This window comes from Watersipora subatra, chromosome 7 (assembly GCF_963576615.1).
Source record: "Watersipora subatra chromosome 7, tzWatSuba1.1, whole genome shotgun sequence".
Classification (NCBI taxonomy): Eukaryota; Metazoa; Bryozoa; class Gymnolaemata; order Cheilostomatida; family Watersiporidae; genus Watersipora; species Watersipora subatra.
In genome coordinates, this window is record NC_088714.1 from 33,303,541 (window position 1) to 33,329,329 (window position 25,789).

At 38.1% G+C, this 25,789-nt stretch overlaps 2 protein-coding genes across 3 annotated transcripts in view; both read left to right on the forward strand.

Moving 5' to 3' along the window:
* Positions 1-3,425: 3,425 nt before the first annotated feature.
* Positions 3,426-18,605, forward strand: LOC137399764 (transcriptional adapter 2-beta-like). Its single transcript, XM_068085983.1, has 9 exons — positions 3,426-3,642; positions 4,385-4,444; positions 5,358-5,505; positions 8,382-8,697; positions 12,237-12,442; positions 13,838-13,909; positions 14,132-14,360; positions 17,002-17,200; positions 17,903-18,605. The coding sequence occupies exons 1-9, from the start codon at positions 3,553-3,555 to the stop codon at positions 18,026-18,028; spliced, it is 1,446 nt and encodes a 481-aa protein (XP_067942084.1). The 5' UTR covers positions 3,426-3,552; the 3' UTR covers positions 18,029-18,605.
* Positions 18,606-20,477: 1,872 nt separating this feature from the next.
* LOC137399805 (transcriptional adapter 3-B-like) overlaps positions 20,478-25,789 on the forward strand; it is a 34,615-nt gene continuing 29,303 nt past the window's right edge. For both annotated transcript variants that reach the window (XM_068086033.1, XM_068086034.1), the window contains exons 1-2: positions 20,478-20,617; positions 22,354-22,523. In XM_068086033.1, the coding sequence (XP_067942134.1) occupies positions 20,521-20,617; positions 22,354-22,523 (267 nt within the window). In that variant the 5' untranslated portion in view covers positions 20,478-20,520. The remainder of the gene's footprint in view (positions 20,618-22,353; positions 22,524-25,789) is intronic.

Sequence of the window (25,789 nt, forward strand, 5' to 3'; positions counted from 1 at the left end):
GAAGAGTACAAATCATACTAATATTAGTGTTGTTAGTTATAATTCTTAATTTTGGGTCAGCAAGACAAAACAATTGAGAATTACAGTAAGAGATAATATGGAAAAATTGAATATGAATAGCTAGATTAATTATTGTATTAGTATTTAGTACTATTCCTAAGATGCAGAGATTAAATGGGATTAACTGAAAATGTAGAAATAATCTCCAACTCCCTGCTTTGTTATTTTCACAAGTTGTATATCTTAGACTATTTTTTATGTAAAAATGATTCCCATTATAGTGTGTAGCAACACATGATTAGCCTCAGACTGTTTTGTATTCATGCACCTAAATGACCAACTAAACAAGCACAGTGCATGCCTAGCTACACATATATGATTTTTACACTAGATATAAGCTGTTATAAATAGTCACCTATTTGGATTCATTTATTGGAAACCAAATTAAAACAAAGTCATTGTTATTACAAGCAGTAAGCTTGGAGTTGCGATTTCTTTCATTCTCTAACTGATAGCCCTCAGGTGGGCTGGTTCTCAGAAACCAGAGTTTTGAAATCAAATATTTTTAGTGATCTGGTGGAGTACGCTTAGCATATGCATTTGAAGTGTGAAAAAAGTCATTCCCACATTTTTTCCCCAAAAAATGTGGGAATGCGTATCGTTTATACACACACACACACGCACGCACGCACACACACACACATGCAAGCGCACGCACATGGATGTACGCACACAGACACATGCGCGCACACTTACACACACACACTTACACACATGCACGCACACACACAGGCACTTACACCACGCACGCACTTACACACATTTAAACACACACTTACACACACACACTTACACGCATGCACACACAAACGCACTTACACGCACGCACACACATACACACACGCACACACTTACACATACACGCACGCACACACAATGACAAAGTAGGATTTATTAGTGTATAATATTATTACGGTATTAGATACCGTCACATGTATATGTATGTCACCTGCATTGGATTTATCTTCTCTTTGTCTAATCAGTCATAGTTCGGTATTTTTTCTACATTTAAATACCTTTGAAGTGAATTAGAGCACAATTCTTTTCAGGATAGCAGCCTTATAAAGCTATAGGTGTAGGAAATGATGGGCAACAAAAATATGAAAGCGGGGAGTTGTCTACTCATAAAAAAACAACTGACAAGGTCTAAACTGCCAACAGAAAAGAATAGTGTCAAAGTTGAAAGGAGAAGTAAGACAGCATCAAATCTGGATTAGCATGAGAGCAGAAAGAGATTTAAAGAGAGCTCGCTCACAGAGGGCAGTCTGAACTTGCGTCCATGACTCTAATTCATGACACATCAAGTTACGACCATAGAGAATAACGACTGAGGGCTATCCTAAAACCACTGATGGCAGAGCTGCTTTGGAAATTAGCTCTGATTGACTAGGAGATAAGATTTAGGTAAACCTCTTAAAATCTGCTGTATTGGACTTTACTGAATAAACAGCGGTAAAAAATGTATATTATAAGCTCAAAATAGAGGAGACCACGTTTGCATTGGTGGTGAATGTGCAGTAGATATGATTTGATTTAAGGTCCATAAGTTTGGACTGAACTGTTACTGATTAAAGTTCTGTTGTATTAGTAGGTTTATCGTAAGAAGCAAATCTTGTCACACTTAATATGTAATTATAGCCTGTTAGAGAACTTTTGTGGCTTGTGGTCTAGAACACCTATTTTGTGAGCAACAGGTCAAGGTTCAATTTTTAAACAAGGTTACTGGAAAGACATCCAGCCTTCAATTGGTTCTTGTAACTATGCATGTTTCCAGTCATTGAGGTTTCCTTGCCACTGGGTTTAGATATGTCCAGCCAAGGCCACAAGGCCAATGTTAGTGTGACAATGCTTTTAAAAACCACCCACAATCTTTGTTTGCAGTAAACTAAGCAGACATTATATTCGATTTTTGAGGGATTGCTCGCACGCACAATTTTCCCTTAGTCATACAATTCAGAATCTGTCCCTTCCGGTTGCCTATAGTTTATTCAGAGAACAGCTGTGGTCTAGTGGTCTAGTGCGCCTTACCTGCACACAACAGGTTGAGGTTCAATCCCCAAAAAAGGCAACTGATGGTGACAAAAATGATATCTAATTCTACATAGCTCTTTGAAACTGGTCATGTCTCCAGCTGTTGAGGTTCCCTTTCCACTAGACTCAGACATGTCCGACTAAAATCACAAAGCCATTGTTTGTGCACAATACTCTTAAAAACATGCACAACCTTTGCTTGCAGTAAGCTAAGCAGATACCATATTCGATCTTTGAGGAATTGCTCACAGACATATAGCCTGTTACACACTATCAAACACATCACACCAAATGTTGTTACACAACATGAAACTTAATAAAAAAACAAAGACAAGAAATCACAATTTTTTTAAATTGAAGCATTTTTTATCTTTGAAAGGTCACTCAATTCAAATTGGTTTAAAATTAAGATATAGAGCTTCATGTGACAAATTTTAATTCTCCAGTTTTGTTTGAAGATTGAAGTACAGTAAGTCAGTAAGCTGATTAGATTCTCACATTCGACCAAGGAACTCAACATGGAAATTCCTGGAGGTCCTATTGCAAGGGTGCAAAAGATAAACTTGAATAACTGCAGCCAAACCAATTATTTGTGAAAGTTTTAAAATATGCAACCAAAAGAGCAGACTCTCAATGTTAAACTCTTAATGTTTCACTAATGATAACAAAAGTTTAACATAATTAAAAGTTAACAGACCAAATGCTTTTTTTCATATTTAAAAAAGAAGTTTAGTTTTTTGAGAAAAACTAGTTTATCCACATAAAACTCGTTTTTTGTGTGGATAAACTAGCCAACATCATTTTTTTGTGAAAACCTTGATTTTTGTAAACCATTTTGAACAGTATGTCATAAAAATCATATCTTGAGTATCTTGATAACTTGAGTAAAAATTTGAACTTATGGAACTTGGATCGCTAAAAGGAAGATGATCCCAGAATGTGAAACATTACTATGTTTACTATGGTTAGGTAAACTATGTTTACCAGAACACCAGAATGGAACAAGCTAAGTTGTGCTTTGCAACGAATAATACCATCACATGCTATCACCTTTTTAGAATAATATGAAAAAATATATCTGTTTTTATACCTAAGCTGTGTGTATGTGTATTCTCCCTCTCTCTCCCTCTCCCTCTCCCTCTCTCTTTCGCCCATCGAATAGTGTGTCCTCGATGGGAGTTATCGTTTCAAACGTTGCTGCGCTCCAATCAAATTGGAAGAGCGCGTTTAACGATTTGTGTGTAGCCGATCTATTTAACCACAGGCCTTACGGGATTCCGATGTTTGATTGGTTCACGAGAAACTCACGCTTATTTAGGCTGCATTGTGGGTATTTGAACGTCACGACGAAGAAAGAAAAGTGTAGTACATTTGTAATTTAATTCGAAATCCTCTTCCGTTGTTATCTGCTAGCTGACTATTCTCCAAGTTTTAAGATGAAATAAACGTTCAAAACGCACAATGGATTACGTATGTGTGTATTGCCAAACTTCTATTACTGGTTTGCGAATCAAGTGTAACATTTGTATCGATTACGAACTCTGTTTGGAGGTAAGAATAACTTCTGCTGCCAGTACTACTTACGAACAATTTTTTATTTAGGTGCCGTGCTTGCCCTGACATTTTTGCTTCATACACTAACAGTACTATACTCACCAAGACGTTGTATAGCCGTAGTGAAGAAGCGCAGTGTTTCAGCGCCATTTTTATTATTGAATTTGATCACGACGAGCTTGCGATGTGCTTTTGTACATATTTCCTAAGTTATCTTTAGGGTATATATGTGCCACCGATTACACGCCTGTCTACGTTGTGCCATAATTCAGTCCTATGATCGGTAATGTCTTTCTCCAAAGTGATCACACATGCTGGAACGATTTTACTTATTCTAGCCCACAAAGACTAGATACTGTGCCAAATGCTGCTCTCAGTTGGGATCTACCTAAGTGATCATATTACAACTATACTTTGACTAGAAGTTGTGAAATAATTTTGAGATGAACAACTGTTATGCCAATATTTTGTTCAAATGCTTCTCAATTTGCACTCTTCTCACAAGTTTCTTTTTACATCGACTATGTAATCAGCAGTTTGTTGAATGGTTACGTTATGCGTTACTTGTCGTCAAATGGTAGACGCACGCAATATCTTTGCACCCTTGTTGCCAATACGTTGTTGCAGCTGGCATTATTCTGTGGCTGCAAACAGTACTCCTATTTCCATAATCTTGCTTTCGCTAATTGAAGCCTTTGTGAGGACTACTAACATATTGATCAACCGCTTTTTGTTGTAGTGCTTTTCATGCGGGGCAGAGTCTGGAGCGCATAAGGCAGATCATGAATATCAACCACTGGTTAGTACTAGGGCTCTATTATCACTGAAGCAAAGCCTTGCGTTATAACCTTTCAGTGTAAGCCAGCATCCTCTATCATAGGCGGTGGCGGCTATAGATTTTACGCATGGCCTAGTAAGCAGTAGTTCTTTACGATGTTATCCAGCTGCGGTGGCTGGCCATACATTTGACACACTCACTCATGACCTATGACAAAGGCACAAGGAGGGAGATTATGATTTGGACTGGCTTGCTTTATTGGAGATAGCAGCCATTCAGACTGCTACATTGTAATCCTAGGCTTGTTTTTCAAATTGTAGTGAAGATGAGTGTTGAACCTTAAACGGATCCGAGACATTCGCTTAGTGCTAAAGCTCAAAAACATTGGCAAACTATTGGCTTGACATAAAATTTCATATTTGTTTGTGAGTTTGTCTTGTCTGAAGTTGAAGTCTCCAGAAGCTATGGTATGGAGACTGTATAATTCAGACAGGGACTCATCAAACTTATACATTTGTATATGATAGCCATGCCCAGAGTTACTTATAGACAAGATCCAGCTTTTCTTTAATGCAGTCTGTGGGTGTAGGCGGTTTACTCCACCTAATTGCCAGTAACCCATGGGCCTAGGAAGACCAATGCCATTTGAATAGCTAGACAGGTGTGTGACTGGCAGTAGTGAGTCTATACTGGCTCTCCTATATGCCAGCCAGCAATTGTTATTCCAGCTCGTAACCATGTAGTAGCTAGTAGCGTTAGAGGATAAGCCATAGCATTATGCAAACTAGCTCGTAATGAAATACTAGTGGCTGGGCTATTCATTGACCTGCTTATCTTCCTTATCTGGCCATTGAAATTGCAAAGCATGCCTCACTGTTATTGCTTGCCAATGCGTTTGTGGGAATCACAATCATATATATGCTAGCTTTTCTAGAATGATGGATTCCAGCCTTTATTTCACACCACGGATGCTGTAAATTGGACAGGCAAAGAGGAGTTGACACTCTTAGAAAGTATAGAACAGTACGGTCTAGGTAACTGGGAGGCCATCTCTTACCGCCTCGACAATAAATCCTCAGAAGGTATGAATAGATGTTGCTTGGCCCAAAATGTAAAATATCACATTAGTGGATGGGGATAATTTAAATGGGGTCTTTTGTGGCCATTTTTAATCTGGATAGTTCCTATTTCATATAGTCATTTACAGCAGTTGTATAGCTTTGGTAAGGACAACTTGCGGAAGCATTTGATGCAACGTTAAGCTCACTGTAGCCAGTCACAAACTACTTGGCTAGATCCAAACTTGAGACTACAAGAAAAGGTCTTCCAATGCTTCTAGGTGGTTTAAAGGACAATAATAAACCTGCATGATATGGCTACAGTGTACCAACTAGATATGGCTGCAGTGTACCTACTAGATATGGCTACAGTGTATCTACTAGATATGGCTGCAGTGTATCTACTAGATATGGCTGCAGTGTACCTACTAGATATGGCTGCAGTGTACCTACTAGATATGGCTACAGTGTATCTACTAGATATGGCTGCAGTGTATCTACTAGATATGGCTGCAGTGTACCTACTAGATATGGCTACAGTGTACCTACTAGATATGGCTACAGTGTACCTACTAGATATGGATAAAGCGTACCTACTAGATATGGCTACAGTGTACCTACTAGATATGGCTACAGTGTACCTACTAGATATGGCTACAGTGTACCTACTAGATATGGCTACAGTGTACCTACTTGATATGGCTACAGTGTACCTACTAGATATGGCTACAGTGTACCTACTAGATATGGCTACAGTGTACCTACTAGAGATGGCTACAGTGTACCTACTAGATATGGCTACAGCATATCTACTGGAGATAACTATAGCGTACCTACTAGATATGGATAAAGCGTACCCACTAGATATGGATAAAGCGTATCTACTAGATATGGCTACAATGTACCTACTCGATATGGCTACAGTGTACCTACTAGATATGACTACAGTGTACCTACTTGATATGGCTACAGTGCACTTACTAGATATGGCTACAGTGTACCTACTAGATATGGCTACAGCGTACCTCGTAAACCATTTAGCCTTTTTTATGCTGTCCATTCCTTATCAGTCATTCCAAGTATACTTTTGGCGCATTGGCTGTGCCATTCATGAAATACCTGAGATCATGTGATTGGCTGAATATGCGTCACGGAAGCATAACAAATTTGATACACACTTTTCCTATGGGTGACTGGAAAAGATTATCATGTTAAAATTCGCTATTATGTCATTCATGATGGCATTTTGGGTTAATGGAATAGTTTTGGTAATTTAACTTGCTGGTTTTGTGTTGGAGGCTTAACTTTTGACAGAAGGATACCCGTTTTCTCGCTCTCTCGACAAGAATAGGTTGAGTATTCGATCATACCAAAAACTCTTTATGTTATGTTAGCTAGCAGGTGACCAGTTTCTTTTCACAGTATTCCTGATGAAATACTTATGATGAACTATATTATAATAAAATTTTTTGCGAGTTAAAGGTAACGGCGCATAAAATTTCAACAAATTCAGGAAACGGAAGGCGTGATGAGAATAGTGATCGCCATGGTGACTACCGACACATCATAGCTTCATATTCATCAATCTCTTGCTTCATTCCTTTCAACCAGTTTCCTGCCAAGTAGTGGCAAATGATTTGCTTTGATAAATGGTAACTGGCTGTCTTGAACCTTTAACTCAATTGGTACTAGTAGCATTTCTAGCGGTCCCTGATAGAATTTAAATAAAGCCCTATTATTATGTAGAGAATGTTATTAGATTGACTATAGCATTGCATGTTCTTCTGTCTGCTTGTTTCAGTGCATTCCTCTTCTTCAGCAAATCTGATGCTTTGGGTCCTGTTATTCAACAAATATAATATTTTAGTCCCTGTTCTTTAACAAATCTGATGCTTTAGCCCCTGTTCTTTAACAAATCTGATGCTTTAGCCCCTGTTCTTTAACAAATCTGATACTTTAGCCCCTGTTCTTTAACAAATCTGATACTTTAGCCCCTGTTCTTTAACAAATCTGATACTTTAGCCCCTGTTCTTTAACAAATCTGATACTTTAGCCCTTGACATGTTGAATTAACTATATATCTTTGGACAGGAGTCTCTCTATTTGCTATGTTAGCTGAAATGTCTGCAAGTAGCTTGATTTAAAAGCTATTGCATGGACAGTGATGTGACAATTAATGATTTGCACTGTACAAATGTGCGTCAACAGAATGCAACCATAACAGGTGATGATGTAGCATCTTTGTTAGAAAACTGGTGTAAGGTTGCCATTACAAGAGAGTCAATAGTTGAAACCCTCTGTTACATGGTGCGCTTGCTGGTAAGCCATTTAGCTAAAATGTATGAACGGTTTTCAGGAATGCTCCTGGGACCAGGCAGCCATCTGGTTTGGTCCAAGAATGACATGGTACACTAATAGTGAGAGAAAAAAGGTGCTATCGCGTTTTAGTTTAAAAACTCCTCTTACCATTGTCGCTCACAATCACCAATGTAATACCGAATTTTCGGTAGCAGAATGTAATAGTAAAAGTAACAACATTATGCTATTACGATTGAAAACAAACTATGGCATATCGACTGCAAGTATAATATTTACAATAAGAATAGATCCCTGCCATTTCGACGATGCATTTAAAGTTTGTCGATAGTCCACTTCATGTTAGATTTTCCTAGGTGATAGTACAGCTAGGGGCCTGTCAGTTGGAGGGACCCTGAGCATTCTCCGTAACATTTGTGGATATGATAGTTCAGTGCCTTCTATTTTATGCATTGGACATAGGCTTGTGGTCGAGTGCCCCTTGGGAGGCCTCATTGTTTGTCCTAGCTTCATCTTCGACCATAGACTGACCAGGTGGTCGCTGATTATATCCGACAATTGCAAAGCATACAATATTTTTGTAGAGGTGAAGGAACACCACGACAGTCACTACATATCTGGTACAATCGGCTCAGGTTCGCAGCTTAAATCTAGGAAATATAAGGTTACCGACCACACCGGTCCAGTTCAAGGTCCTCTTAGTCCAACCCTCACTGTTCCGCTCCCTCCTATCAATTTGACAATACCTGAAGCTAGGGAACTTGGATTTCTTCCGCTCAGAGATGACTTTGAGCGGGAATGGGATAATGATGCAGAGTCTATGCTGTCAGGTGCTATTATACACCACGCCGACGAGGAGGTAGACATGGCGTACAAACTCTCTCTAGTCAGCATGTATAGGTGAGTCATGACTAACATCTCTCTGGCTAATGAGTGCCATGCTTACTCTCAATGTCTCGGGTATGGCAGGCCTAACTAGTTGTCAGATATTCAATAGCTAGCCTCCATTGCTACCGCATGCACTCGAGCCTGAATGTAGCCGGTGGCTGTTGCCATTGTCAACTCGAAAGGTCTTAGCAAGGTCCCAGTGTTTAAACGATTTAGGTTGTCAGGCTTTAAACTATCCTAGTAGGCTTGTCTAACAGTTGAAGTCGCAGTAGCCGCTAATTAGCCTTTCTTCTGTCTCTGCATCGATGTCAGGGCTTGCTAGAAGCTTTGAAAATCTTTTACCTATTTTGTTACTTTGAGTAAAAATTGCGAATTATTTCAAATTTGTAAATGAAGTATTTTGTGACTTGCCATAACTGTTATTTTTTATTTTTAAGCTTAAGCAGATATCTCTAATTTCTGCTCAGTGACGCGCTCAAATGTCAGCCGCTTACCACTGCCGATCACACGATAGTTCTGATGAGTCTATACAGTTAGAATATTTGCCAGTTTTGGGTGTTTACATAGTGTCAGGCTAAAATGGAAATTCCACATTTGTTTTCGTAACATAAAGTCTAAATAGGCCCTATCATTAATTAAGAAATCAAGGCAGTCATAAAAGCAATGAATTTGACCAACTCCCAACTTATTACAATAGTAACATAATAACATAGTAACATAACACAATTTGCTGTAATAGCAACAACCAGAAATTCCTAAATTTTGTAGTAATAGACATCAAAATGTATTTGTTGCGGTATTAACCCATTCAATTGGATCAATAAAATGATGTTGTAATATACACGGAAGGACGGACGAAACTTTGACAACATGAGGTTTGGAGTTATTTGATGACAGTTACTTTATACATACCTGGCAAATGTTATAAGAATCTTATCATTTGAATATATTACGATGGATAAAGATAGTGCTTATAACTACTTTCACATATGCATCAGAATGAGATTCACGGTTGCCACCTGTAGCATATTTCCTTTAAATGCTGCTGGTATGAGAGAATCCTTAAGGCTATTGGCTTCAGTGAGCCTTGTCTTTTCAATCTTTAAATGAAAATTAACTGAACTTTGTATTTTTTTCATTTTGGTTCGAGTGCAACTTGGTATTACTAGTGACATTTTAAGGAGTTGTGCTTTCATGGCTGTATTTTGGTTTACTCTCCTACACCTGAAGAATTCTCGACCATGGTGACACTTGACAAGTGGTCTGCAGTATCAGGTGTAGGTGATCTCATTGACTGATGATAGTGGTGACACCGGGTAATGGGTACAGGTGCCACTTGAGTTGCATAGACTGTGCCATCATTGGTGGAGTCTTAATCATCCCTTGCTGTTCATGGGGAGGATGCTAGTTTCTTTATTCCCGCTACGGCTTGTAGCCAGTGCTGGAGCTATCATTGAGCTAGCTAGTATTGTACGGTTGGTGTTGTTAGTAAGGTGGTAATGTCAATATGTGTGCTTTGGTGTAATTAATTGATCTGGTGAAGCGTTGGTATCTGTTTCCACGCTGAGGCTTGGCATCTGTTCAATTTATAGCTAGTCGTAGGAACTAGTCGTATAACCTACTACAATTGTGAACATGACCACAGTTTAATGGGCTTGTCATCCTACGTATTTAGATCAGTGAGTGTGTGAAACCTTACACTAGATGGCACAGTGGATCATGAACGAATTGATGGGATGGCGTCTTGTTGTAGGGTTTCTTTACAATAACTCAATATTGTTACTGCTTTTAAGTAGATCTTAAACCATAACTGTCACAAATAGCTTTAATCGTTTATTCTAGGTAAATCAGACACATTGATTCCGATTTTGCACTCACAATAAAGATTGGTTCACTAACCTTCAAAGTTATGAAGGCTTTTTTACAGCGTTTTAATGTCGGTCTCACAAACGACAATCGTCACAACAAGCTCCGCTCATAAATATATGACGTAGTCTAGCTTTTTAGAGACGGAAATTGAGGATGTTTAGTCTGATTTAGAATGATAGAGATGGGTGTGTTAAAACCGATTATTATCTAAATTCAGCCTTCAAAATAATCTGTCTTTTATAAAAAGGTAGATAAGCTATTTAACATTGCTCGTAGCTTGTTACAGGATGGTTAATAGGCTGAACGTCGAGAAAAGTGAGCTCAAAAAAGTGCGATTACAACGCTAGCTTGTGATAAAATCGCGCTTCCGTAAATCTTATGAAATGGGTGTAGTATGAAAATAAAGCATTCGGTATCTTTACCAACAATTCTTCTCATGCAACAGGCCTAATCAGTGGTAGGCACACTTGAGCCAGAGCAGCGCTGTAGGTAAAATTTGTCGGATGCTACTGTCTATCAATACAAGGTGCGGTGTAACGCTATTGCAATAGCTCCAAAGTGGAAATTTTTAATATTAAATTTTTGCTTTTTTAACATTGATAAAATGCTAGAAAACTGCCCCTGGATGCACAATTTCTATTTTTGGCTACACTACAAATATGAAGACAAAGTAATTTTTTTCCATTTTCTAGTATGTATGCAGATACGAAGTATTGCATACTCATTAAAATGGGTGGTCAGCAGCATTTCAGCTTCCCATTGTAATAAGGGGCAGACAAAGGGAGGCAACTCTATAATTCAAACATGAGGAAGTTATTACTGTACAGTGCACCTCACCCTACGACATTAATTCATTCCGGTGTTGGCATCCTAAGGTGAAAATTTTTGTATAGAAGGATATAGAAACCTGTAGTAATTATCTAATGCAAACACCCCCTATGTACTGTACATATTAAAAATTATTAACAAAATATTATATAAACCTTAGTAACTCTAGGTACCATACCTACAGTAACTTTAGTGCATAGTGGCTATTATCTGCAATGAAATGTAACATTACTATGTACAGAACGTACCATATGGAGATCTTACCTTCGAGATAGACGCATAACATAAACTTTGAATTTACATACATGAATTTAGCTTACCACACCCACGCACACACAGCTGAGAGCTAGTTTAAATTTTACTAAACTTCAATTTTTTCGCCATCTTAATCTTTATTACCGGTTTCTGATTTCGTTTTCCTATAACTTATAACGAATAATGCTGAACTGCAACGAGCATTGTATCTCTTTCAGACGTTGTGAGCAGATTTCAGCGAATAGCATATCAGCATCTTCGTTATTCTGGCATCTTCAGCACGCCGACTGCCAAATTTGAATTTTTAGACTTTTTTGTTGATGTCGTGTAGCGGAAAAAATGCCATATGGAGGGAGCGAAAAGAACATCCAGTTTCACATCGTAAGGTGAAAAAAACTGTAAAAAAGGGATGTTGTAACCCATTGGTGCACTGTATAAAGTTATTAATATTCTGTGCTAAGCCTCCTTTCAGGTTTGTCAAAATTTGCTTTGATTGGCTGAAGATGATAACTATTCCGTAGTCCTACTGTCAGTCGTAGTTGCTCTCTCTTGGTCATTGTTTTGTACTATGACTGCATCATATTCACTATGCCTCTCAGGTTGCGTCTTGAAGAGAGGAGGCTGCGTAAGAAAGTTGCCCGAGACTATAACCTAGTTAGCATCTACACGTCTTCTTTTCGGAAAGGTCATGCCGGTGCCAAGAAAAAGGGTGTAAGAGAATATAAAGACTTTCAGGAAAAGATGAAAAGATTTTGTCCATTCATGACTCTACATGAGCATGAACGGTTCTTCAACAGTTTACAAAGTAAGTTTGTTAGACTGTGAGTGTACAAGTCTAGTGTATAGGATTAGCTCTACTACAGAGAAAATTTATGGAGCTGGAAGTGCACAATTATAGTGTTTGGGATTGGTTGTGTATCAAAGAACTTCAGTGGTGGAATTGCACAAATATAGTGTATGATATTGGTTGTGTATCAAAAACTATACAATGGTGGAAGTGTACAAATTTATATAGCATATGGGATTGGCTGTTTTTCATGTACCTCTATTGGGCCATAGGGATTTGGTGTATCCAAAAGAGTTTTAGAGTGCCGCAAGTATACAGCAGAAATAGGTAGATCACTGATCAGTTAGAGAAGCAATGATAGCCAATCACTTAGTACAAGTACTTAATTGATTACCATCAGGATAAAGATTCAATTATGTAATTTGCAATTCTAGCTTACCAGTTAATATAACAGTTCACTTAATAGTTGTGAGTGACCTAAATAATGGTAAATAACTTGTGAGGTTTTAAAAAGCTAAATTGGTCTACTCAGCCACCAGCTATGTACTGTTGGCGCACTAATCTGTGTAAAAAGTAGTCGTGTTAAATGAGCTTTCCGATTCTAATTGAACAAAAATATATAATTAGATATTTTGTAATTTTTCTTTGATTAATATCGAGTTGTTTCAGATTCCTTATAGGGGGTCACCAGGGGAATGTGTGATCAGATATAAAAAATATCTATCATTTATTTGGCTACATCACAAGTATTAGTTTAGTGCTATACGTATTCATAAATTTGGAGTTAACTTCTCCACGACTCTCTTAATGGTACGCGACTGACTCAAAAGTCATTACTTTATTTGACGTTCAGCCACGAGTGAATCCAATAAAACATATGACATAAACGGAGCATGTTTTTCATTATCTTAGCCCATAAACATGTATTTATAAAAATATTCGGTCACAGATTGCAAGATACACTGTCTGACACACATGCTTTCATTCACTGTCAATAGACCTACCTGATTTGATTTCACATAATCTGGGCTATTTCACTCTAGACAAAAACTGCTATAGTCTCCTACAAATTAGTGAGATACGCCTTTGGGGTCTGAAGATCAGACATGTACCTCATCGTGCTGAGATCTTCAAGGCTTTATTATTGCTCATAGCATCCATATCTAGCAGCTAAAGTCATTCACCCAAAGACATTACCATTGCAGTTGACTCCTGTGTTATTTGCCCTGTAGGAAACCTTTATTAATCTGTGATATTGTGACTCTGTTGCAAGCCCTGGATGTCACATCGCTAGTGTTTGCACTAGGTTTCATTTGCTCTGTGGATAGCGCAAATTTTCTACTCAATATCTCCATAATTTGTACAACTGTTTCGCGTGAACTGTTACAGTGTTGCTATGCGTGTCTGTTATAGGAGAAAAACAACTCAAATCACGAATAAAAGAGCTTATAAAATATAGGAAAAATGGAATCACCACATTAGAAGGTAGGCAATTTTATTGACTATTTGTGCTGTTTTTGAGCTTTCGAATCTATGTCCGATATGGTTCTAATTGTAACTGCCATAGAGTTCAAAGACCATTACATGTATCTTGTGACATTTAAAAGTAAGTTAGAAAACTCCTTGAGTATTGGCTATAATAGGCCTTAGGTACAAGGCGTAGTCGCTTGAATCACTTCTGCACCTGTGGTCTTGTTGTCATTTTAGATGCGGAGGAGTTTGAGCGAGAGGCTAGTCGTAGGGAGAGAAATAGAGATTTAGCGAAAAAAGATAAAAAATTAGCTGCTTCGTCCAACTCATCAACGACGGAGTCGCATACTCCAAAAACCTCTCCAAGCACACCTATATCTAAACGATCTCACTCAACCCCGAACAATCTACCTGCTGTAACAGAAGACAATGACATGACTCCTCACTGTCCCATTCCGGAGAAGAGGTAATCTGCAATTTCAAAGTTTTAATGCTGTAACTACTTGCACCACTAACTTACCTAACCGCTTACCTACTTGACCATTAAATATTACGTTTAGATGTTAGTATATATAATCCCACGAACAAACGAGCGGAAGCGAAGTATGAGAGTTTTTATGATAAATGCATGTGCACACAACTTACGAAAATTATTCATCAACAATGAGACGAACCCTTGTCTCGAAATTTCATCAACAAATTTAACCATCGTTTTGTAGATTAGTTAAAGTATAATAACGATACAAAACACATATAAGCCTATTTAAATATGTTACCAAGTCTTTGTAAATTATCGAAATTCTCTTAAAATTTACCCATCTGATCGGATTATACACAAATAGATAGATTTATTAGGACGAAAATCGTCACAAAACGCTTGAAAAGCTCGGTTTAATAAAAGTTAAGACCGGAAATTGAAACGCCGGGCGACAGAGAATAGAACGATCAAGTCGTGCGCATTTCGCGAAAAAATAACGTGCACATTTCACCAGTCTATGGCATTGCCGATGGTTTCTGTAATTAACGTAGGAGTACTGAAATCGTTTCATTTTTGCCGATTTCAAACCGACATTTTAGACACTTGAGTACTTTGGTATTCTAACTGATGTCCAACGCAGTGTAAGTAAAGGAAATGACGATATTTTTTCTAACGATTCTTATGAGATTATTACGATATTTAATTATAAGTTTGGATGACTACAGAACAATGACTACGCAGTACAGATTTTCTAAAAATCTATATAAATATCACAACTTCTTGATATCGCTAACTATGACGTTTTTAAATGTAAACAAAATTGTGCATTGGTTTTATATTATTACTATATTAATAATATTGATTATTCTAATAATGTCAGTGCATTTTACTTCTAATATTGGCCAATATTGCATTTCTCCTATTGTAGGGGGAGAGATATAAACATATAATATTTTCCTTTCATTATTGCTGTTTGTTGTATATAATAACACCCACACCCATTACATTACAGCTACCATTGCAGTTATCCTATTGCACTGCAGTGCCATTTGACTGCTAATTTTGCATTTCTCAACCATCAGTACCCTTTCTTTTTTTCCAATATCACTTTGGTCGTGGGCTGTATGACAGTGGAATTTCTAGTTATAGATATAAAGTATATAATTATCAAATTGCATTATAAAAGTATATAGATTATTAAAGTATATATAAGGATTTTAGAATTATTTATCCCATGTAAAAAGATCTCAAATTAAATATTGGAGTTGTCTTGTCAGTGCAGTATTGAGTAAACAACTTCTATGTACTTGTATGCCATGTCATTGATATCAACATACATGCATAACAAATTTATTTGTAATATGAAAAGGTGCTAAATAGAAAGACTAATTTACCTCTTATCAAAGAAGCAATAACAATTAACAAAAATGAAGTACAATAATACATAGTGTTTCTGCTTTGCTGAAGATTTATAACTGCATATGCTGTAAAACCAGTAATTGAACGCCACCTTTATTTGAACCCGTAATAGCAAGTAATCAGCAGAAGTGTCCACAAAATGGTACTAATAATGACTTGGTTACATCAATAACATTTAAGTCTTCCGTTGTTTCTCTTTGTATCGAAATCCGTTTTCCAACTCTGAAGCTTTTCATCTTTTCATTAAAACTTTGAAATGCACAAAGAAATAATTAGTAACTGTGTCAGGCTTGTAGTTTTTCGTTTAATGCGGTATTGATACTTTAAAGTATGTGAAAACAGTTTAAATTTACGATGGTACATGAACAACTAGTTTTAGGCTAAAGACTGCTTAGCGCCCATCTGACTAAAAGTTTGTGCGAAATGCAATGCGTAAAAGTTTAGCTCTGCTCAAATAAGTGTTTCAATGTTAATATCAACTAGTTCGGCAGTGCAGAAGAGGAGTTGAGGTCAGAAGAAATTATGGGAGGTATTGAACAGTCAGACGATGTTCGTTCCATTGAAAACAACAGAATGCAACTGGCCGAGCAAATGATACAAATATTTTCATTTCAAAAATGTTAATTTATGTTCCTGCATGTATTATAAGTAGGGTTCGTTCATGTCAATTGTGTTCTTGAATATATATTTGTAGCATTTGATAGATTATTATTATATAACTCATAAATTTTCAGATTTATAGCATATTATTTGATAGCATCCTTGCAGTTGTCTTAACACGGCTTACAATTGATCAACGCTCATAACTCCACTTTTATTGCACGTAAAAAGCCAGTTTTGGCTGCAAGCTGTAGCACACATATTAATGAGTGCAATGGGCTTTTATGCAACATTGGTAAATATATTTCTTGGCTTCCCAATACATATTTATTTAGAGGTCGTTGACAAGTTAGGGGTAAGTTATTGGAAAGAGTTAATGTCACTCCGCTCGAAGGAGAGTGCAAAATATAGTGCAAATATTCACATCGCCGATAAACAGGTTAAATTTATCTTCGCAAAATTCTGGTGGACTATTTTGAAAAATACAGCCTCTATTCGATTGCTACCTCTATGTGAACGCCACTATAGGGAAAGGTACTCTGGTCTGAAAAGGCTGCCCTAAAAAGCAGCAGAAACTCACCTCAGAAATTATATTCTTAGTTTGTTTCAGAAAACGGAGTAATCCTGTGTCTCTTCCAAAACTGGCACCAGTTAAAGACGTACTCACGGAAAAACCTCTCCACAACCTGCGCTCACCAACAAATGGTTGTCATCTCCGTGACATTCTCTCTGAGAATGAAAAGCGCTTCTGCAGAAGAATAGGCATGAAGACTGCAAGCTATGTTACAATAAAGACCAGCATACTCAAGGTCAGCGTGGTATAATAAGTAGCGTGGCAGCGTAGTAACACTGATACTCAGTCCGTAGGATGGATTTTGTCAGCCATTGGTTATGATGCTGAATGCTTTGAATGTTTAGCAGGAAACACTTGGTTGCATTTGGATAATGTGGCAGATTCGTACAAAAAGTACTAAGTTTTCCTCTACAATATTCTCTCTGTTATGAACAGCATCCTCAAATCTTATCTTTAGTCAGAGAAGAGTCTTTTTGGGATTATTCTGCTTAGACATTTTTGGTTTTCGTTTGGCTAAAGGTTTGCTTGGCACCGCAATTCTCTTAGTGCAATACAAAGCCAATGCGCTTTCAGAATATCAGTTTGTGCGAAATTCTGCTTTCATCAGGGCTGGGGTCTTGTCAATCAAAAAGTGAACCGGAAAATAATAAACATAAGCGCTTAGCAAGACCTTAGTAGCATCTTTTTTCTTATTGGTTGCCATGGTTTTGAAACTTGTAACTTCCTATTTGACTCACTAAACTCTGTAATTGGTGGAGTATAAAAGCTTGTAAAAATTATGCCTGAGATAATTTTAGGCTATTTCTAGGTAGTGATATAAATGCACTATCAATCTGAAATGTGACGATTGAGTAACATTTATTCTCTTATTGTATTTTTAGATTGTGGTAAAAGTAGAGATATGCGCTTGAAGTTAATTTATGTTGTGTTTTTTTAGGATTATGTGAACAGACAGCATGGTACGCCAGTCAAGCTACGCTTCCCAGCAGAATTTGATAAAACGCACCGTCGGACAATATTAAATTTTTTGGAGCACAGTGGCTGGTTACAGTTAGAAAACTAGTTTCGTCATAATATACTCACTTGTTGAATTTTAGTTCAATGTCTTTGTGATTTCATAGACTTATGGTTTTATACTTTAAACAATGTGGAGATGATTTCACTAGCTTGTGTAGTTGGTAGCTTTTGCCATGGAGCTCAAAAGCCAGTTAGCTCCCAGTGTCTATGCAGTTATATTTGTTTTATATTCAGTATTAAACCTGGGGAAATAGCTTACGGTTCGTTGTCTTAATGCCCCCCTACTGACCAATTAGACATCACTTTTCCAATATTACCTCATAAATCTGTTGCAGATTGAGAATTGCTTTCTTTGGGACCAGAGACCTAATTTCTTATCACCAATCGTTGTTGTCGAGTTTATGGTCGTCACGCTATTGTAATGGTCATTAGATTGTCTCGTTTTTTTGTAATCGATGCATCACAGCAGTTCATTGACCAGGTTTTTGGCTCATATTATGTAAATTCTATTGTAGATATAAGCTGTGTATCATTGTTATGGCAAACGTTGGCGGGTTGCTAATTGTTTTCGTTTCTTTATTTTTGTTCTCAAGCATTCACAATAGAATATGTTTGATTTTCTATTCTTTACAAAGTGTTTGTTTTCTCACTGCGACAGTTGATAGGCTACGATCATTCCTTTCAATTTGTGAAAACACTTGTAAGTGGTTTAAACGTCATATTGTCGATTCATCAGTTTGATCCATAGAAGGGATATAAGTAGAGCCTACTTATTGTTCTTTCATTTACTGACATTAACAAATGAAGCTGAGTCTCACGCAATAAGTTTAATCAAATATCTTTGTTAGTTTCCGGTACCATCTTGCTTGGTTTGCCCACGACTTTGCAACTATGGTGAGCAATAATTTGGAGCGTTTCATTTAATATAGCACATTTAGATGTAGACATTTATTTGAGTGCGCTTCATGCAGCAATAATCCATGTCAACGATATAGCCAGATGATCGTAGTTCTAATTTAAGAGACGATAACTCTACGTTTGTGGGCGATAAACATTGCGTTACAAGCCTGTGTACCGTACAAATAGCCCAACGCACATTTCTCTTACATGATTATCAATATTAGGAACAAAGCTTTTTAAATGTTAAGGTTATTCTCGAACGCTCGGTCGTGGTTCACAAAACCGTAAAACAAAACTGATCATAGAATACACAGAAGACCATGAAAGAAGCATTTATTGATCCAATACGGTGTTGCCGTGTGTAACGTCAAATTAAAATGGATTTTATTTAATAGATCAAATTTTAGCAGTTTATATTAAATACCAAAAGCGACAACAATGAAAGGGCTCAAATATTTTTGCTAGCCTGCTACCTTTTTGTCAGTCTTGTGCAATTTGTCTAGCCAGCATAGTAATTTATTTTATAGTTAATATATTTTCTTTTGGGAAATTCTAATCTTGCGATAACTTTCCGGTTGTATTGCGTAGATTTAATAGTGTCCATTTAATATATCGGAAAGTTTTGAATTAAATACTGCTTAATTGAAAAACTAAGTTACTAGAATTATAAAAGAACTGTAATCTTATATATACGCATAAAATTTTTGAAACTATCTGGCACTATTTTGTCACTCAATGACTTGTCTACTAATGTTTTTTACGCATTAGCAATGAAATCTAAAAGAGCAATGGACTAATTACAACATACCCAGCGTAGTAACTAATCTGTCTGGTTTAAGCGGTCTTGGTTAACAATATATGATGTTCAACACAAGACTTAAAATGGAAAAGTTTCAAAAAAGTTTAAATACTCATAAAATTTTATTTTTAGCTTGTCAATGTGTTGTTTTTGACATGATCATGTCTCATTTGTCCTAAAATAGATCATTTGGTGATACCATTCATTTGTCGAGTATAGCGTTCGCAAACATAAGTTTAGGTTTATTTATAAGCTTATACAATGCTGTCATCTTATATCACTAAATTGAAGTGTTGTGGTGGTAGATTTAGCAAGTGGAATTGATCTTAATTGAAGATGGATAGGCTCCAGTTGGAGTATTTGCGTCAAAATGCTTCCAGTCATCTTCTAATACAGATTTCTTGAGTCGATGTGGATTAAGTTAAAAAAAGTGCTTTGAACCAACTTGAATCTAGCTGTCAAAATGTGTGTCAGAAACCTCTACAGCGCAATTAAACATTTAGGGCATGTGCTTGGTTAGTTATAAAGACAAGGCTCGCTATAGAAAGGAGATGCAATCACTGACGACTAAATTCAAACTAACTCCTAACCTTAAAGTTTTTTAGTTATGTAATTTACTTGCACATTCTTAGTGTTTAGCTTTTTTCTAAACTATTCATTGGAACGGGATGATAAACGTGTTTGATAAACATATTATTGCTGTACATGTATAGGTACTACACAATGTCAAGACCTCACACAGAGTAAGTTTTATATCATGCCATTTAGCTGACAAGCTGATATCATTAATGTTTTCAGATTTTCATACTTGAAGAACCAAGAAAAGGAGCAGTATTATCATGAAAGGTCGTGGGAAACAGCTCAATGACTGCCCACTCACATTTCCAGAATTCTCTCTTGTAGATAATGCTACACACTGCAAAACATTTACTTCTTGTAAGTGTATAATAAGCTTGCCACAAATTTTAGTTATTTTATCATTTCTATTTTATGCATTTTCTTTCTATAATACTGAATTTTTCCTACTTGAAAGCCTAAAAAAATACACTGTTTGCCCTTAAATACGGTGCTCCCTGTGTGTGGACTGAGTTCTAAAATCTGTTACATGCTTTTAGTAAGGGCCCTAAGGTCACCGTTAAGCAGACCATTTTCTGCTAAAACAATGGAACCTCCTGCTAAGTTTACAGCAGAGGTGTGCTGCTAATTACTATTTACATTTTTAAGAGACCCCCTAACATGGCATTGGTAAAGTGACATGCTTATGAGGCTCAGTTTTAACTTTGGGCAGCAGCGGGCAAGTTACGCCACCATATGTGGGTGAATTGTCGACGCATGGGCTGAGGTAAAGCCAATCTCTATTGTTAAAGCTTTTGAGGAAGTCTGCATCAATGTCTGGCATCAACTGCAACTGGGCAGTGAGTATAACTCAGATAATAATGAAGAAAAGTATGTACAGAATGTTTATCAGTAAAATAGGTCAGCAATTTAATTCGGATACCGAGGGCGAAAACTGAGGGTTTGAGGAAAAAGAGTGAATATTTTATCCAAATAAAGTCGACTAAGCTCTCTGTTTTGCGTTTTTTACATATGTTTTAAAATTAAATATATTGATTAAGTGCATAAAAAGACACGTGATAGAGACTGCGCTCTATGATCTGGTGCACCCTATGACATAGCTCGCCCTATGATACAGTCCGCACTATGATATGATGCACTCTATGATGTGGTGCGCCCTATGATATGGTGCACCCTATGATGCGGTGCGCCCTATGATTCGGTGCATCCTATGATACAGTGTGCCCTATGATACGGTTCACCCTATGATATGGTATGTCCTATGATACAGTGTGCCCTATGATACAGTGTGTCCTATGATACGGTGTGCCCTATGATATGATGCGCCCTATGATACAGTGTGCCCTATGATACAGTGCCCCCTATGATACAGTTCGCCTATGATCCGGTGTGCCCTATGATATGGTGCGCCCTATGATATGGTGCGCCCTATGATATGGTGCACCCTATGATACAGTGCGCCCTATGATATGGTGTGACCTATGATACGGTGCGCCCTATGATACGGTGCGCTCTATGATACAGTGTGCCCTATGATACAGTGCGCCCTATGATACAATGCGCCCTTTGATCACCATGCCTTAACGACGCCCAACTTGTTGCCTATCTAACAGATTGTGAAACAATCAATTAATTTACGTTGTAGGAGAAAAAGTTTTTTCTGGAACTCATGAAACGAGCTGTGTGATTTTTTGATAACATCTGGTTATATGAATTACATATGCTTGTTTGACATTTCTAAAGATATGTATTTGATTTGAAGTTGCAGTTCTCCAACCTCTTCATTATATGATTAAGAAGTTGATTTTGTTTTTACCTACTGTAGTTACCGAGTTCTGCAACTAATTACATTGTGAGCTTGAAAGTTTTTGCTTTACGTTTTTGCATGTTAGTTGAAAGCTCTAGATACTTTTGCCTATATGCTTGGCTCACAGGCTTGCCTCACAGTTTTCTGTTTTGCTGCACAGTTTGCTGCAAACTCAAAATAAATTGGAAAGTTCAAAGTTTGAACTAAAATAGTTTAAAGTTTCTAATAAAGTATTCGTTAAAGTTTTATTAGTCTCATAATACTGAGTACTATGATACCTCACTTTTAGTGGCTAACACCGAGATAGGCCCATCCAATTTAAACTTGGAGCAGTTGGAACCCCTAAAAGATGATCTTGAAATTCTCTTAGCATCAGTCACAGAACGGGTGGCTACGCTGACACAAGAGCATGATGTCTTGACTGAGTGGGTTGAGGCAAAGAAAAGTGAACATTCTATGGTCAGTATTGGGTATGGTTTGTAGGTATTGTATATCGGTGGGTAGGTATTGTATAGCGATGTGTAGGTATTGTATATCGGTGGGTAGTTATTGTATATCGGTGGGTAGGTATTGTATATCGGTGGGTAGGTATTGTATATCGATGGGTAGGTATTGTATATCGGTTGGTAGGTATTGAATATCGGTGGGTAGGTATTGTATATCGGTGGGTAGGTATTGTATAGTGGTAGGTAGATATTGTATATCGGTGGGTAGGTATTGCATATCGGTGGGTAAGTATTGTATATCGGTTGGTAGGTATTGTATATCGGTGGGTGGGTATTGTATAGTTTGTATTGTGTCGTATAGATGCATTTAGTCATATTTAGTTGCCTGTTCGTAAAAGTAGAGTGTAGGCGCCACTTAGTAGTGTCGAGGTACCATTTAGTAGCATGTAGGAATACATACATATTACTAAATCGTATGTATGCATGTAGTAGTATGTAGCAATGCATGCATTGTCAAACTACCTTCACACTACTAAATATACTAGGTGCTATTTAGTAGCGTGTAGGTTCTATTTAGTAATATCTAGGTTATGTTTGACATTGTGTGGGCACTGTTTGGTATTATGTATGCACTCTTTGACATTATGTGGGTACGATTAAACTATTTATTGACTAATGAACCTCACATTTCTTGTGGAGTTGTCTATCCCATGTTGTCCTTTATTAAACCGGTTTCATGAAATGCCTTTTCAGCACAGTTTCTGATGCATTGTTTCTAGCATGTCATATTTCAGCGTAGGTTGTCATCGGGTGAACCCACTAAGACCCAGTTATGAACAGTGACTTACATCGAAAAATGACTCAGTTATGAAAAGTGATTTAGATATAAAGAATGACCTAGTTACGGGAAGTTACTTGCAGCTACAGCTGTATGAACATTGCAGTTGATTTCATGTCACCTTGTCGTGTCCAGACATGAAGACTGTGTTAAGTGGCATTGAATTTGTAGATGCTATGAAGCTATATGATCTTACTTGATTATGCGTACGTCAGTTGCTCCTCCTCCGTGAAACGCCCCCAGAATAATCCCGCTCTCGTCGTAGCCTCCGGTCCTCCCTTTTTTCCAGCCGATCTCCCTCCACCGGAAACATCCCCTTCCTTCTTTTGTCCTTGATCTCCTCCGCCCGTGATGTCGTAAATACAGATCGTAATTCCTGTTCGGTATTACCTTACACCTTCCCCTCAAGATTTATGCAAATCTTTAAAGACGTCGCCGCATCATGGGGGGAACAAAACTCGAAATTAGTAGAATAACAATGTTAGCCACATGAAAGTCAGTGAGTATAAAGACAGACAATATTTACAAAACAAAAAATAACCCATTACAGGTTGAGTTTATCTGGAGGTTTTACAACTCTCCCGACCCGTGTCTGATGGGTCTGTACACTCTGACGATGAGTATTAGAGGGGATGAGTGCTGGCTGAGACTGAAGACTGAGACCGGTTGATCCCTTACTCTCTTTGCGCTTTCTAGTGGGAGCCGCAGTCAGTGCCTGCGGAGAACAACCGCTTTTCGAGGGAGGTGACCGCTCAACGGTCCTATTCACTTGAGGAGTCTGTAACTGCAGAGGTGCGGAAGCAGGTGCATTTGGCACAGGCGCCTGCCGAGGTCCGGTATCTGTCGAGTTCTCTCTCCTAGGTAACATGGTTATCTGACTGGTGCTCGCTTCACTTCTAGTGTTCAGTGTAGGATGAGCGCTATCTTCTCTTGATATACATCTCTCATCAGATGGGGACGACTCAATGGGTTTATCAACTTGCACTAGTTTTCTGTTCCTGCGCAGCATGGCTCCATTGTCAGTCTTCAACGCAACTTCTCTGCCAGAGGACGCCATCACAACAGCTCTCAATGGTTTGGCTGAGGGGTCGTTGAGAACCACCCGAGTTCCGACAGGCACTTGGTCCCATTCAACCGCCCTGTGCCGTTGATTGAAAGTATGAGCCTGCCTACCTCTGTAGTCAGCTTCATAAGCGCGAAACTTCTTTACATCTACTGGACTGTTGACGAGATATCCCATTGAATTCAACCCTCTTCCCATGAGCAGCTTGGCAGGGGTATAGCCATTCTGCAAAGGACTGTCATTATAGCACATAATAGCAGATTAAATCTCAACGTTTTTTGCCACAAGCTTCTTGAATGTTTGCACCACTCTCTCTGCATGACCATTTGCTTGGGGGTTTCGAGGGGAACTGGTTCAATGAATAATGTCCCATTTTTTCATTAGTTGAGCGAAGTTTTCAGAAATGAACTGTGGACCGTTGTCTGTTACAATAATGTGAGGTACCCCTAATGTACATATGACCTTGTTGACAGTTTTGCACATCTCTGCAGCAGTGGCTCGGGGAAACTTTTCAGCAATCATGAACCGACTATAATAGTCACTAATAACCAAATACTCATCACCTCTCTCATCAACGGTGCAGAAATCCATTGCAAGCTGCTACCAGGGTCTCTCTGGGAGAGGAGTAGGGATCAATGGCTCAGTGGGTACTTTCCTAAAGCGAATGCATGTGTTGCAGCGCTTAGCCATTTCTCTGATGTCCTGAGACATCCTTGGCCACCAAATCGTACTCTGGGCTCTTCTGAGGCAGCGGTTCTCCCCCAGATGCCCCCTATGAATGTCCTGCAGGACCCTCTCTCGTTCACTCAAGGGAATATACAATCTGTTGTAATAAAACAGCAATCCTCCCACAACAGTCAACTCCTCTTTGAACGAATTGTACTTTTTCAGATATTGAGGCAGATCACGGTAGTTTTGCCAACCCTCTTGAATATACCTCATTAATTGATTAGCTGTAGGGTCTGTTGAGAGGGCAATTTCGAGCAGCTCTCTTCTGGCTCGAGATATCGGAAGCTCTTCCATCATTTCCTGAATGAGTAAGGGCTCCAGTTCTGACACTTTTTCTGTTCCTGCTGGAGCTCTGCTCAAAGCATCGGCAACTATCAACTTCTCTCCAGGGATGTATGTGACATCATACGAAAACCGCATCATGTGCAAACGAAATCTCTGAACACGAATGGGGAGTTTGAACAGTTCTTTCTCCGCCATAATCGATACCAGAGGTTTGTGGTCCGTTTCGATTTTAAAGTCGCGGCCAGCTAGATAGTAGTAGAACTTTTCTGCTGCCCAACACATGGCCAGAGCCTCCTTTTCTATTTGGGCATACCGCTTTTCTGTGTCCGTAAGGGCCCGCGACGCCAATGCTATAGGCTTGAAG

Excerpts from the sequence above, each read along its gene's own strand:
- LOC137399764 (XM_068085983.1), top strand. The coding sequence starts at position 3,553 with ATGGATTACGTATGTGTGTATTGCCAAACTTCTATTACTGGTTTGCGA. Across the intron at positions 3,643-4,384 it reads ATTACGAACTCTGTTTGGAG|TGCTTTTCATGCGGGGCAGA; the intron begins GTAAGAATAACT and ends TTTTTGTTGTAG. Across the intron at positions 8,698-12,236 it reads TCTCTAGTCAGCATGTATAG|GTTGCGTCTTGAAGAGAGGA; the intron begins GTGAGTCATGAC and ends TATGCCTCTCAG.